At 37.9% G+C, this 16,188-nt stretch overlaps 1 protein-coding gene across 1 annotated transcript; it reads left to right on the forward strand.

Annotated features, from left to right (window-relative positions):
* The first annotated feature begins 11,244 nt into the window (after positions 1 to 11,244).
* On the forward strand, positions 11,245 to 14,887 carry PCDHB2 (protocadherin beta 2). Its single transcript, XM_066272735.1, has one exon. The coding sequence runs from the start codon at positions 11,379 to 11,381 to the stop codon at positions 13,773 to 13,775; it is 2,397 nt and encodes a 798-aa protein (XP_066128832.1). The 5' UTR covers positions 11,245 to 11,378; the 3' UTR covers positions 13,776 to 14,887.
* The last annotated feature ends 1,301 nt before the right edge of the window (positions 14,888 to 16,188 follow it).

The raw sequence follows: 16,188 nt of genomic DNA on the forward strand, positions 1-16,188 counted from the left end.
AAACAAATGGGACTATATCAAACTAAAAAGCTTTTGCACAGCCAAAGACAATAAGAACAGAATAAAAAGACAAACTACACAATTGGAGAACATATTTGACTGTACGTCTGATAAGGGGTTAATAACCAAAATTTATAAAGAACTTGTAAATCTCAACACCAGGAAGACAAACAATCCAATCAAAAAATGGGAAAAAGAAATGAATAGACACTTCTCCAAAGAGGACACACAGATGGCCAATAGGTATATGAAAAACTGCTCAACATCACTAATCATTAGAGAAATGCAAATTAAAACCACAATGAGATATCACTTCACACCAGTCAGAATGACGCTCACCAACAAAACAACACAGAATAAGGGCTGGTGAGGATGTGGAGAAAAAGGAGCCCTCCTGCACTGCTGGTGAGAATGCAGACTGATGCAGCCTCTGTGGAAAACAGTATGGAGATTCCTCAAAAAATTGAAAATTGAACTGCCTTTTGACCCAGCTATCCCACTTTTAGGAATACACCCCAAGAACACCATAAAACTGTTCCAGAAGGAGAAATGCACCCCCATGTTTATGGCAGCATTGTTCACAATAGCGAAGATCTGGAAACAACCCAAGTGTCCATCAGAGGACGAGTGGATTAAAAAGCTTTGGTACATATATACTATGGAATACTACTCAGCCATAAGAAATGATGACATCAGATCATTTACAATAACATGGATGGACCTTGATAACATTATACAGAGTGAAATAAGTAAATCAGAAAACACTAATAACTATATGAACCCATACTTAGATGGGACATAAAAAAGAGACTCAGAGACATGGACAAGAATGTGATGGTAACAGGGGGTGGAGGTGTGGGAAGGGGGCAAGAAAGGAGAGAGAGGGGGTGGGAGGAGGGGAGGGGCACAAAAAAACCAGACAGAAGGTGACGGAAGACAATTTGACTCTGAGTGATGAGTATGCAACATAATCAAATGTCAAAATAATCTGGAGATGTTTTCTCTGAACATATGTACCCTGATTTATCAATGTCACTGCATTAAAATTAATTTTAAAAAGATTTTTAATAAACTCCCAACAAACAAAAGTCCTGGGCCTAATGGCTTCACAGGTAAATGTTACCAAATATTCAAAGAACTAACTCCTATCCTTCTCAAGCTATTTCAAAAAATTCAAGAGGAAAGAAGACTTCCAAGCTCCTTTTATGAGGTGCGCATAATTCTGATTCCAAAACCAGGCAAAGACAACACAAAGAAAGAAAACTATAGGCCAATATTCCTGATGAACTTAGATGCTAAAATTCTCAACAAAATATTAGCAAATTGGATCCAGCAATACATGAAAAAAATCATACATCATGATCAAGTGGGATTTATTCTGGGGAGGCAAGGCTGGTACAATATTTACAAATCAATCAATGTGATTCATCACATAAACAAAAGGAAGGAGAAAAACCACATGATAATATCAATAGATGCAGAAAAAGCATTTGATAAAATCCAGCACCCATTTATGATCAAAATTCTCAGTAAAGTGGGAATACAGGGCACATACCTCAACATGATAAAGACCATCTATGAAAAACCCACAGCCAACATCATACTCAATGGGCAAACATTAAAAGCAATCCCCTTAAGAACAGAAACAAGGCAGGGGTGCCCCTTTCACCACTCTTATTCAACATAGTTCTGGAAGTCCTAGCTACAGCAATCAGACAAGAAGAAGAAATAAAATTGAAAAAGAAGAAGTAAAACTTTCATTATTTGCCGATGACTTGATACTGTACATAGAAAGCCCTAAAGTCTCAATCAAAAACTACTGGAACTGATAAATGAATTCAGCAAGGCAGCAGGATATAAAATCAATATTCAAAAATCAGTGGCATTTATATACACCAACAATGAATTTTCAGAAAGAGAAATTAAGGAAACAATCCCCTACCCTATTGCAACCAAAAAAATAAAGTACCTAGGAGTAATTTTAACCAAGAAGTTTAAAGACCTGTACTCGGAAAATTATAAAACATTGACAAAAGAAATCAAAGAAGATACAAACAAGTGGAAGCATATACTGTGTTCATGGATAAGAAGAATAAATATTAAAATGTCTATATTATCCAAAGCAATGTGTAAATTCAATGCAATTTCTATTAAAATACCAATGACATACTTCAAAGATATAGAACAAATATTCCAAAAATTCATATGGAACCAAAAAAGAGCACAAATAGCCTCAGCAATCTTAATAAAGAAGAATAAAGTGGGAGGAATCACACTTCCTGATATCAAGTTATACTACAGGGCCTCTGTACTCAAAACAGCTTGGTATTGGCATAAGAACAGGCATATAGATCAATGAAACAGAACAGAGAACCCAGAAATAAACCCACACCTTTATGGTCAATTGTTATTTGACAAAGGAGGTAAGAGCATACAATGGAGTAAAGACAGTCTCTTTAACAAATGGTGCTAGGAAAATTGGACAAATACATGCAAAAAAAAAAAAATGAAACTAGACCAGCAACTTACACCATTCACAAAAATAAACTCAAAATGGATAAAAGACTTGAATGTAAGTTGTGAATCTATGATCATCTTGGAAGAAACATAGGCAGTAAGCTCTCCGACATCTCTCGCAGCAATATATTTGCAGATTTAACTCCACAGGCAGGTGAAATAAAGGAAAGATTGAAAAAATAGAACTATATCAAACTAAAAAGCTTTTGCACAGCAAAAGACAACATGAACAAAATAAAAAGGCAACCCACACAATGGGAGAACATATTTGCCAACACATCTAATAAGGGATTAATAACCAAAATCTACAAAGAACTTGTAAAACTCAACACCAGAAAAGTAAACAATCTAATCAAAAATTGGGCAAAAGAACTGAATAGACACTTCTCCAAAAAGGACATACAGATGGCAAATGGGCATATTAAAAAATGTTCAACATCACTAGTCATTAGAGAAATGCAAATTAAAACCACAATGAGATAACACCTCACACCTGTCAGAATGGTGCTTATTAACAAAACAACACATAACAAGTGCTGGCGATGGTGTGGAGAAAAGGGAACCCTCCTGCATTGCTGGTGGGAATGCGGACTGGTGCACCCACTGTGAAAAACAGTATGGAGATTCAAAAAATTAAAAATCAAACTGCCTTTTGACCCAGCTATCCCACTTCTAAGAATATATCCTAAGAATTACAAATCACTGATTCAAAAGAAGAAATGCACCCCCATATTTATTGCAACATTGTTCACAATAGCCAAGATCTGGACACAGCCCAAATGTCCATCAGCAGACAAGTGAATTAAAAATCTGTGGTACATATACACAATGGAATACTATGCGGCCATGAGAAAGAAGGAAATCTTACCCTTTGCAACACATGGATGGACCTGGAGTCTATTATGCTAAGTGAAATAAGCCAGGCAGAGAAAGAAAAATATCATATGACCTCATTCATATGAGGAATCCAATGAACAATGTGAACTGAGGAACAGAAGAGAGGCAGAGAAGGGGTCAAAGAGTCCAGAGGGAAAGCGGTCAGAGGGAAAGGGGATGAGAGGAGGGGATCAAAGAAAGGAAAGACATTAGTGCAAGTATATACACATAACACAGAGAGATAGAGGGCAGGATAGTAAATCATGGAGGAAAGGAGGGAAGGCAGTGGGGGGAGGAGACAAAGGGGTATCAAGGAAAACACGGTGGGGGGAGGGAGGGAGACACATTTGGGGGTACACTTGTAACTATGTAAACACAACAAATCAAAATCAATAAAAAATAAGTTTTAAATTTAAAAAAAGAATTAAAATGATACAGAAGGTGCTCTTCAACCACAATGGAAGCAAACTAGAAATCAGTAATGGAAGGGTAAGATGAAAATCTCCATCCAAAACAGTAGGAAATGAAAATACAATATATCAAAATTTGTGAGACACAGCTAAAATCATACTAGGAGAGAATTTCATAGTACTAAATGCATACATTAGGATAGAGGAAAATTCTCAAATCAGTAATCTAACTCTCACTCAAGAACCCAGACAAAGAAGAACAAAATAAACCAAAAACAGGAAGAAGGAAATAAAGCTCTCATAATTTACTATATGCTTAAAATAACTTCACATAAATAAGATTTTCATGTAAATAAAAATGTGCTGTATATTTTAGTGAGGGGGAAGATGATAGAATATAATATAGGAGTTATTAATAATTAATTTATTTATGTAATGCAAAACATATTTATATTGACAAAGCACTATATCCAAAGGTTTGCATGCATGAATAAGTTTATATAAACATATTGAGATGTATTCTCAAATTTGCCAAAAGTTTATGAAGTCTATTAACAATCCCGTTGCATTTTTTTTATAACAATAGCTGCTAATTCCCTCTGTGACAACAGCCAAATTTATTAGAATTTGGATCAATGTAAATATACAAGACACTCTATTCCAAGAAATGAAGTGCAAAAATGGAATCATTTTTGGGTTGTCTTTCTTGGCCAGAAAGTTGTCCTTCTGCTTCTGTTCTTTTGCATCCTTCCTGAAGCAGAGAATCATTAGTCCATTCAGGGTTTTAGCTTCAGCTCTGAAATTACTGGCAATCTTAACTAGGGCATACTATTCTCCCATTTAACTCTCAGATTCCTCAAAATGGGTGTATAAGACTCAGTTGATTTCTAAAGTTCAACCCAATAGTGCCATTATTTGTTCTGTAGTTCAATAACTGCCGAAGGCTATGAATTAACAAAATTCTTTGAAATAAATCAAAAAGAGTCAGAACGAAAATTTTGTTTCTTCATGGACTTGTAGTTGGAAAAGACTTAAAATACATCTCCCTTCCTTCCTTCCCATCAGAGTCTGATTGAAATAATTTAAAGTATATTTTTTTACACCTCACATAATTTTTTTTTTTTTTTGGTGTAATGAGAACATTTAAGATTTACTTTCTTAGCAACTTTCAAGTATATAATACAGTATTGTTAACTATGGCCACCATGCCTACTTTATATCCCAGAACTTATTTATCTTATAACTGAAATTTTATACCTTTTTACCAAATCTTATTTTCCCCACTCCCAGGCCCTGGAATCCACCATTCTACTCTCTGTCTCTATGAGTTTTTTTTTTTTTATGTTCTACATATAAATATAAATGAGATCATACAATATTTGTCTTTCTCTGTGTGACTTATATCACTCTTCATAATGCCTTCAAGGTTCATCCATGCTGTCACAAATGGTAGGATTTCCTTCTTTTTAATGGCTGAATAATATTCCATTATATATACATATAACATTTTCTTTATCCATTCATCTGTTTATAAACACTTAGGTTTTCCCACATCCTGGTTATTGTGAATAATGCTGTAGTGAACATGAGGGTGCAAGTATTTCATCATGATAGTAATTTAATTTTTTTATTATATACCCAGAAGTGAGATTGTTGAATCATATAGTAATTCCATTCTTAATTTTTTGAGAAACTTCCATACTGTTTTTTGTAATGGCTACACCAATTTACCTTCTCACCAATAGTTTCTTTTTAGGAGTTATTTAGACTTGACATTTGTTTGTAGAAGTTAACAGGACTATGTGGATAAATACCTCTTTTTATAGTATAACCACTAATATTAGTTAGCATTTATGAAACACCATAATGCTCCAGGCACTAGACTGAATATTTCATAAGCATTGTTCTATTTAATCCCCACAACTTCATGAATAAGATATCATTATTATATCTTTTTTCCCCCAGAAAACTGAAGTTGAGAGAGATTAAGTAACTTTTAATATATTACATATATGAAGTAGCAAAGCCAGGACTTGAATATGAGACTTACTGACATAAAAGGCTGTGCTCTTATTTAATAGTATCGCCTAAAGATATTGTTAGTAGAACAAACCACTCACATATGCACATACTCAAGCTGCAGGACTCTCTTTTAAATCAAGTATTACCTATATAAGCCAAATTCAAGCTGGAATAAAGGGCCCATCCCTAGTCTTTAATTGTCACCTCATACAGGGGTTTGTGCTGTTGACCCACTGGCTGAAAGACTGAATTTGACATATGCCACTATTTTCCCACCTTTTGAGAACATTTTATTTCCTAAAAAATCAGGAATACTTCATCTGTAGTAGAAAATAGTTTCAATGAGTCTATGTTTAAGTTGGCACCATAAAGTTCAACTTTGCTCAAACCTCACTTCCTCTGGTAAGCTTTCCTGATAACCCCATTTCTGTTCTTATTTAAATATTCCCTTTGAATACATCACAGTGCCTGTGAGAATCTCTGTCTCAGCACTTACCACTCACTACAGTGATTGTTGCTTTACTTGGGTCTCCCTTCTATGCTCCAGACTTTATTCAATTTTATATCGCCAATGCCTTTCCCAGTGCCTGAATATAATCTGAAATAAACACCTGCCAGTAGGTTTATAAATTCACAGAATGACTGGCCTACCTGAAATGGAAGAAATCGAATTCAAGTTACTATCAAAGGAAATTGTGCCGTTATGATACTATGATAATCAAATGATTGATGATATGAACATAAAACCGTATACTAATTAACAATTATTTTGTTCACTTTGGCTAAGCTAAAAACCATAGAAGTAATTTAACCTACCAGGAGGTAAGGAATGTGCTACTAGACGACGTGACTCTGATCAGACTTGGACAGTTTCTGAGAGAACGCGCTGTAGACGCCAGGTTTTCAGTTCGGACGCCTGGTGGTGCTGCAGACTAAAAAGTGGGAGGAGGAGCCCTGCGTTTGCTGCAGACTCCATCTTGGAAAAGACCACATCTGGAGGTTGCTGGGGATGGACGCGGTTTGGGAAACGTGGCCAGCGGGTCCACGTTTCAGACCTTTCGGCCAATGAATGAGACTACACAAAAGTTGATGTTATCCCTCTTACAAGGCTTCCAACGGCTTCTGTTATTAAAGAAACGCACTCAGATATGCAGGAAATCGTGCGAGAGAAAATCTGGCAGGAAAGGCAGGTGGTGAGTTCTTTTCTTCCTGAGCGCAGTGGAGGTGGCCCGGGAAGAGGAAAGCTGCTCTTGCGATGGGAGTTTCTGCAGTTTTGGCGTCAGCAACTGAAAGGGGAGCATCCGCCTACTAAGCGGGAGGACAGGTGAGCAGGGCGGTTTCCAAAGAGCTCAAAGAATATTCCAGATCCAACCACTGAAGAGCCTTTGCTCCCAAATCCAAAACCAGACTCATATGCACACTACATTTCCAAGTATTACCTGTAAACTTTTGCTTTCTGAGAAAAATCTATGAGTCTGAGATGTTTACCCTTTGAAAAATTCTTCTGAACGTTCCAGGATATGCTCCGGGGCCATGCATGAGATTTGGGTGAATTTTTCATTGTTGGAAACTACACAGTCAGTTTAATTTCCATTTTCACAATAATGATAGGTGCAATAGTTGGGTAGATAATTTGCCCATTCGTGGGGGGGAAATCGCTGGATGAAGAACAACCCAAGGTAAGTTTGACTCTCACAGAAAGGAATGGTAGATATCAACACTCGTCTGGGACCTCCTAAGGTCCAAATCCTGACAACCAGTGACAACATAAGATACATGCCCCTCAGCCACCTGGTTGTCGAAGTCTTGGCTGAAGGTTTAGTCTCAGTAAATAAGAAACGACTGGATAATTTCTCCATGCTCACTAAATTCTCCAACCTCTGAAAAGTACTCACCAAATATTTTAAATACTACTGTAGCTGTGCATTATAAATATCCCATGCAAGAAAATTACCAGGCAATCTCATAGCTATGTGGCAAATTCTCAGGCAGTTCATTTTGGATATAATTTCAGAAATATATTTCTTCATGTGAAGGGTGTTGGATGACAAGTCCTAGAATAGATAATTTTGACACCTTCTCATCCTGGAGTACTTCCAGACTCAGACTTTCACCTCTTTAAGGATCATAGTCTCAGCACTCTGGAATAAAGAGAAATTTCTTGATTCGTCTTTCCAGAATATTTCATTGAATGCTAAAACTATTCCATATTCTGCCAACATAATGCAAGACAGAGATGAAAGATACATGCAACATCACCTTGGGCTCAAGCCAGCGACCATGGGATTATATCTATGATCCCATACTCAAGGCAGTGACCCTACGCTAAAACCAGCGACCTCAGGGTTTTGAACCTGGGTCCTCTGCATCCCAATCCAATGCTTTATCCACTGTGCCACTGCCTACTCAGGTCATAGTTTCTAATTCTCATATATATGATTACTTAGTAAAGGAGATTAAGGAAATGAAAGCATTTGTAATGGGTACCCAAAAAGGAAGTTGAGTTCTCATGAAGGATTAAGAATTTAAAGGATTTAAAGTTACTTAATGGATAAAATTCATTTTAATCTGAAAACCATTTACAAATATAAATATCAGCATTGGTTCAATCACCACTGAAGAATAGAAACCTCCATTTATTTCTAGATGTATGAATACCATTGAAACTGAAAGAATAGTGAAACCTTATGAATAGTGAGAACACTTATGACTCAAACATGGGAGGCTTAAAAACTTTTTTTTGCACAACAAAACCTAATGTGTTCCTGAGTATATTTTCTCAAAAGTATTTTAGATATTAAGTTTTTAACTCTTAAACTTGTAAGAGGTGATCAATTTTATAATTTTCCTCATATTTCCTACTTTTCTTTATTTTATGTAATCCCAAAATTTGCCATAACTTCCTTAATTTGAGAACCTATCATAACTAAATAATAATATGTTTGGTTAAATGTAAAATTTCAAGTGATCTATTATTCATTATTTTCTTTGATGATATATGTGATCATCACTATTATCTCCATCTGATCTTAATTAAGTTCTACAGCCTGTGTAAAGATTTGGATCTTGGGTTTTATTCACCTGGATAAAATGTGTTAAATGCTCAATGTCACTGACTTAAAATATTTTTAATTATAATATTATTATAAAGGTAATCATGAAAAGCAAAAGTAATATATCAACAGACTACAAGTAAAAATTGATATCTAAATGCTAAAGAAGGGAACCTGTGTTTGCCCGATTTCAAAAACCCGCTTACAGTAAATAAATCAGAGCTTTAGAAAGTGTTGTGCCATTGTTAAATTTACTAAATCATCCATTCCAGTTTTCTGGAAATACAGAGGATAGAGAAACAGGTTTAATGACACCATGAAGAAACAATCAGATAAATTCATAATGTAGGACATCCTACAAGAGAGCTGGTCTAAACACTTCAAAAAATTAAATATCATAAAAGATGTGAGTTTTCTAGAAAAAAACAGATGTAATGCTCAATACACACATGAAACTTGGTTAAAAACAAATTTTCTAAGATATTTCTTATAACAGGTAGTTAAGAAAGTAAATGCATTTGTAAAAACAAGCAACAATAAAAAAACCACTTGAGTGAATATGAATTTTTACCAGGTTGAAGACAATCAGGAAAAGATAATTAATGAAATTTCATAGGGACTGGATTTTAAAAAATAATATTATGGAATTGTTAATTTTGTTAAGTGTAATAGTGGCTTTATGATTGTGTAGGATGATGCCCTTACACTTGGGAGATGCCTGATGGAATGAATATTTGGAGGTCATGTGTCATGATGTCTTCAAGTTACCTTCAAATGGGTCAGCAAAAAAGAGGATATGTGTGAAATAAAATATATAGCTAGAACAAATATGACAAAATAGAAATGACTTTTAATTTTTCAATTAGGGTATAATAGAATTATGTCTATCCTAATTTAACTTTTCCACACAGTATATTTGAAACATTTCTTAATACAAATATTTAAGTTATAGACTTTATTTAGAACAGTTTTAAGTTTTGCAGAAAATTGAGCAGATAGTACAAAGTATTCCCATGTATCTACTTTTTCCCACTCACAGTTCCCCTGGTACTAACATCTTGCATTAGCGCAGTACACTTATTATAAGTGATGAATTGATATTGATCCATTATTATTATTAACTAAAGTCTGTAATTTACATTAGGGTTTGCTCTTTGTGTTGTACATTCTATGGGTTTTGACAAATGTACAATGTCATGTAACCATATTACAGTATGATCAAGAAAAGTTTCAGTGCCCCCCAAACCCCTTGTGTTTGACCTCTTATTAACCCTAACCCCTGCCCACTTCCCTCTCCTTTGCAACCACTAATCTTTTTACCATGCCTCTACTTTTGCCTTTTCCAGAATGTCAGGTAGTTGCAATAATAGCATTATGTAGCTTTTTCAGACTGCCTTCTTTCACTAATCAATATGCATTTAAGTTTCCTCCACAACTTGTTAAAATTGATAACTCATTTCTTGTTATCACATTAAAAAAACACAAAATGAGAGAAGCTTTAAAGACCCAACAACAAACTTGTAACATATTTATATATACAATGTTTAGCACTTGAGTTCACAAGTTATCTCTAAAAAGACATTTTAAAAAGACAATTGGAAAATTTTCAATATTTACTGGGCATTTGATATTATGAAACTATTACTATTGCTAAATGCAGTAATTGAATTTAAGTTATGTTAAAAATGCTCTTATATGTTAGAAAGGAAAATAAAAATATTGACATATTCACAAGAAGAATCACCCAGCTATGTTAGGAGATTTTCATGTGGCTCAAATGCACCAAATTTCAGGGAAATGTTAAGTGGGAGAGTGCAGGAGAGAAATGTAAGAATATTTTAGTGTCCATGAGAATGTTCTTATGTGAATTCTGTGCTTTTCCTGGGTCTCCAGACTTTTCTTTTAGCTTGAGTGTGGGGGTGGCAATCTGACCACCACCAAGATGCGCACACGTCTGGAGCTGTAAATAAAAACTGACTAGTCAAAGACTTCTTTCATCCTAGGACTGAAGTTAGTCCATTCCAGTTTCCGAAGTTGATTTGTTTTTCCAGTTTAAAAAGAACTTCTTGAATCTGTGAGGAAACTGGAATAGAAGTATGTCTATATTTGTCATGTCGCTCTGGATGCAATGAAAAAGGCTTTCGAAACGCAGATAGGACTTCGGCACAATGAAAGATACTACTTGAAAATATGACATCAGTCTGAAAGAAAGAATTGGGATTTTCTTAATGTTTGGGAGAAAATGAACACTCGGATAGGACGCGGGGTGGCGCTGCAGCATTAGAAGTAGAAGGAAGAAAGCGATCTGTCGGTCCGCCCTCCTTTTAGCCAGATGCTTTGCTAAAGAAGCAAGCAGGAAGGGGAGGCTTTCTAGGGCGGTCGTTCGGGGAAACCCAGGGCCCTGGGCGTCTCCACTTTCCCCAGCATCTGGAACATACTGGGAGACTTAGCAACAAAGCAAGCCTGAGCTGGGTCAGGTTTGCTGGGAGACCAAAAGGCGATGGAGGCCAGAGAAAGGAAGGAACACTTTCTGAAAAAAAGGCAAGTGGCGATATTCTTTGTTTTGCTGGGCATAGCTCAGGCTGGTTCTGAGCCTAGACAGTATTCAGTGGCGGAGGAAATGGAGAGTGGCTCCTTTGTGGCCAATCTGTTAAAAGACCTAGGGCTGGAGGTAGACGAGCTAGCTGCGCGAGGGGCCCGCGTCGTTTCCAAAGGGAAAAAAGTGCGTTTGCGCTTGGATAGGCAGACCGGGGATTTGTTGTTAAATGAGAAAATGGACCGGGAGGAGCTGTGCGGCCCTACCGAGCCCTGTGTGCTACCTTTCCAGGTGTTACTGGAAAATCCCTTGCGGTTTTTTCAGGCCGAGCTACAGATTAGGGACATAAATGATCATTCTCCGGTTTTCCTAGACAAAGAAATAATTTTGAAAATCTCAGAAAGTATCACTCCCGGGACTACCTTTTTAATAGAACGTGCCCAGGACTTAGATATAGGAAACAACAGTCTCCAAAGTTACACAGTCAGCCCCAATTCCCACTTCCATCTTAAGTTACAGAACAGTCCTGGCGACATAATATTACCACAGCTGGTGCTGGACAAAGCCTTGGACCGCGAGGAACAGTCTGAAATCATGTTAACTATAACGGCGCTGGATGGCGGGACTCCACCCCGGTCTGGCACCGCCCTGGTCCGCATTGAAGTCTTGGACATCAATGATAACGCCCCGGAGTTTGAAAAGCTGCTCTATGAAGTTCAGATCCTGGAAAACAGCCCCATTGGATCCCAGGTTGCCGTCGTCTCGGCTAGAGATTTAGATATTGGAGCCAATGGAGAAATATCTTATGTATTTTCCCAAGCTTCTGAAGATATTCGCAAAACTTTTCGAATAAATACAAAATCGGGAGAACTCCTTTTAATACAGAAACTGGATTTTGAATCCATTCAGACTTATACATTAAATATTCAGGCAAGAGATGGTGGGGGTCTTTCTGGAAGGTGCGTGGTGTTTGTCCAAGTGATGGATTTAAATGACAACCCTCCAGAACTAACTATGTCAACGCTTATCAGTGAAATTCCAGAAAACTTGCAGGAGACCATAATTGCTGTATTCAGTGTTTCAGATCCTGACTCAGGAGACAATGGAAGGATGGTTTGCTCCATTCAAGATGACCTTCCGTTCTTCCTGAAACCATCTGTTGAGAATTTTTACACTCTAGTGACAAACACAGCCCTGGACAGAGAGATGAGATCCGAGTATAACATCTCCATCACCGTCACCGACATGGGGACCCCAAGGCTGAACACACAGCACAACATAACCGTGCTGGTGTCAGACGTCAACGACAACGCCCCCGCCTTCACCCAAACCTCCTACACGCTCTTCATCCGCGAGAACAACAGCCCCGCCCTGCACATCGGCAGCGTCAGCGCCACTGACACAGACGCGGGCGCCAACGCCCAGGTCACCTACTCGCTGCTGCCGCCCCAGGACCCCAGCCTGCCCCTGGCCTCGCTGGTGTCCATCAACGCGGACAACGGACACCTGTTCGCCCTGAGGGCGCTGGATTTCGAGGCGCTGCAGGCGTTCGAGTTCCTCGTGGGCGCCACAGACCGCGGGGCCCCGGCGCTGAGCAGCCAGGCGCTGGTGCGCGTGCAGGTGCTGGACGCCAACGACAACGCGCCCTTCGTGCTGTACCCGCCGCAGAACGGCTCGGCGCCCTGCACCGAGCTGGTGCCCCGGGCGGCCGAGCCCGGCTACCTGGTGAGCAAGGTGGTGGCGGTGGACGGCGACTCGGGCCAGAACGCCTGGCTGTCGTACCAGCTGCTCAAGGCCACGGAGCCCGGGCTGTTCGGCGTGTGGGCGCACAACGGCGAGGTGCGCACGGCCCGGCTGCTGAGCGAGCGCGACGCGGCCAAGCACCGGCTGCTGCTGCTGGTCAAGGACAACGGCGAGCCGCCGCGCTCGGCCAGCGTCACGCTGCACGTGCTGCTGGTGGACGGCTTCTCGCAGCCCTACCTGCCGCTGCCCGAAGCGGCGGCCGACGCGGCCCAGGCCGACCCGCTCACCGTCTACCTGGTCATCGCGTTGGCGTCGGTGTCGTCGCTCTTCCTGTTCTCGGTGCTGGCGTTCGTCGCGGGGCGGCTGTGCAGGAGGAGCAGGGCCGCCTGGGTGGGTGGCTGCTCGGTGCCTGAGGGTCACTTTCCGGGCCACCTGGTGGACGTCAGTGGCACGGGGACCCTGTCCCAGAGCTACCAGTATGAGGTGTGTCTCATGGGAGGCTCAGGGACCAGTGAGTTCAAGTTTCTCAAACCGATTCTTCCGAACTTCCTTGCTCATGGTGAGGAGAGGGTTAGAGAGGCAAATCCTAGTTTCAGGGATAGTTTTGAATTTAATTAAGAATTACTAAGGGTCTACTGATCCTAGTCTCAGTTAATTTGTGAAAAATCAATTTTTTACTGCTTTGCCTACTGGGGTTGTTTTCTTTTATTTGAAATGTAAATATCTCGTTTCAATTCAGTGCATGTTACTGGTGTTTCTAAATGTGTTGCTTTGTGATGTAATGAATGCTAATTTTCTTTGTATTCTTAGTGATTAGTCTCCTTGAACTTTAATTCCATTTATTCTGTGGGAGTAAGTTTGTTTTTCAAAGTCTGAATTTTTAATTTAGGACACCTTCTTCCAAACCGACCTTCCTTACGGCTTAGGTAATTTTGCAGCCCTACAATTTTAAATATTTGCTGTCACTACCTGGGTTATTCTTTTTACAAATCCAGAATATTTGTTTTAGATTTTGTTAAGCTAGTGTAACTTTTATCCTGTTAAGTTACGTTGGCTAAAACCACTAATACAGATATATTCATGAAAAAGAAAGCACATTCTCATATTTTTAAAATATATACTATCACAAAATATCCATACATGGAAGTTATGATTCTTTGGAAATTGTAAGAACCTTGATTGTTGGATGCACGTTAAAAATGTTCAACAAATCAACCACTAATATTCTAAAATGTAATTAAATGCATAGCACATGTCCAATCGTTTTGAAAGGCATGCTAATTCTTCATGCTTTATACATAAAATTTTTTTTATCCTCTGCTTATTTCAATCCTCCCCTTTAAAAACTCATTTTTACTTATAAAAACTTTGAGCACTTAGTTAAAACTCAAAAAAATTGAGGGAATGGAAGTCTTTGCCCTTAACCAACGTTTATAAACTTCAAATGTTGTTTGGCATTGTATTTTTCAAAAATTTCTGGAACATTTATGCTTCAGTTGAAATAAGCTCATGGGAAAAATCTTTATTTTAGTCTGTCTGCTCATTTCAGGTTTGGGGGTTTTTGGGGGGTTTTTTTTGGCACTGACTACTTCTCTTTTCCTTTTTAAATTTCTTACCTTTCAATGCTTTTTTTTCTTTTTAGATGCTTGAGTTATGTTTCTCAATAGTTTCCCATTTAGTGCATGATTAGATTAGCACTATGACTTGAAGATTATAGGTTCTTAATAAAATTTTTGAATGACTGAAAGAAAAAAAGAAGTGTCTTTATTTCACCTGTGATATATATCGATATTTAAATACTCACAGAATAAACTTATGCTGGAATCAAGTGCTCTCTGATGCATAATAAATTTATATTATTACATATATACTGCTCACAAAAATTCTAGGATACTTCAAAGTGAATATGAAGCGATAAAAAGTATTTAATATTTTTATTAAACGAGCATCAGAAAAGCAACAGACAAGTCAAAGAAAGTTGTTCAATTATGCAAATTAGATGCAAAACCAACTTTTATTTCATTAGTAAAAATGCACTATACAAAAGCTAAAAGTACTGGAGTATCTGTATGCTCCCTGACCCCCTAATTTTTGTGAGCAGTGTAGGTTATTAATTCAAGTGATCACTGTTATTTAAGCACTATGTAGTTATTGGTCCCTAGTGTCTCTTTTCTTCAACACATTTTTCCATTTTTTTCTTCCTGCTTAGTTGGACTCTCCTCTTCTGCCCACAGCTTATAAAATACAAATGGGGAAATTGTTTTGTATTTTATAATTTAAATTTTCTTTTATTATTCTCTAAAGAATTCATCCAACTTTCTATCTTTCTTGCAGTTCAATTTTTGATTCATATATTAAAATATAATTTTAAATGTTTTTCAGCCTACCTTAAAATTTTTATATCATTTAGTGCTTGAGTTATACTATTAAAATTATAAGGTGATTTTAAAGGTCTTATTTTGATATTAGCTGTGGTGTAAAGCACTCTCTTGGCCTGTATGATCTTGGATAAGTCACATAATTTCTATCCCTTCCCTCATGATGATGACAGCTATTTTAACAGCTTGCAGTTATGATAAAATAAGATAATATAAAGCTATAGAAGTATATTGCTATTATTTTACATATTACTAATATTAACACTAACCTGAATAGATGAGCCTTTGTGTAATATTCCCAATAATTGTGAAGGGGTTAGATTGAATACATGATAATTTGTGTTGTTTCATTTCTTTGCCTAAAACCTTGCAGTGGCTTCCTTTTTATTCTTAGAATAAAATCCAAGCACCCATTATTTGACCCTAGTTTATCTCTCCAGCCTTCTCTTCCCACTTACCCTTCAGGCAGTAAGTTTGGGATATACAGATATTCCTTTGTTGTCTAGAACAGCTAAGCTTTACTGTCCCAGGGCCTCTGCATATCAGTTTTTCATATATGGAGTCTTCCCATTTTACGGTCTTAGCCGGGCAAACTTCTCATCCTTCACGTTCCAGATTAAATGGCACATCTTTGGGGAAACATTCTCAAATCC

Source organism: Saccopteryx bilineata, chromosome 4 (genome assembly GCF_036850765.1).
Source record: "Saccopteryx bilineata isolate mSacBil1 chromosome 4, mSacBil1_pri_phased_curated, whole genome shotgun sequence".
Lineage (NCBI taxonomy): Eukaryota > Metazoa > Chordata > Mammalia > Chiroptera > Emballonuridae > Saccopteryx > Saccopteryx bilineata.

Bases quoted from the DNA above. Each gene is read 5' to 3' on its own strand.
- PCDHB2 (XM_066272735.1), top strand. From the start codon at position 11,379: ATGGAGGCCAGAGAAAGGAAGGAACACTTTCTGAAAAAAAGGCAAGTG.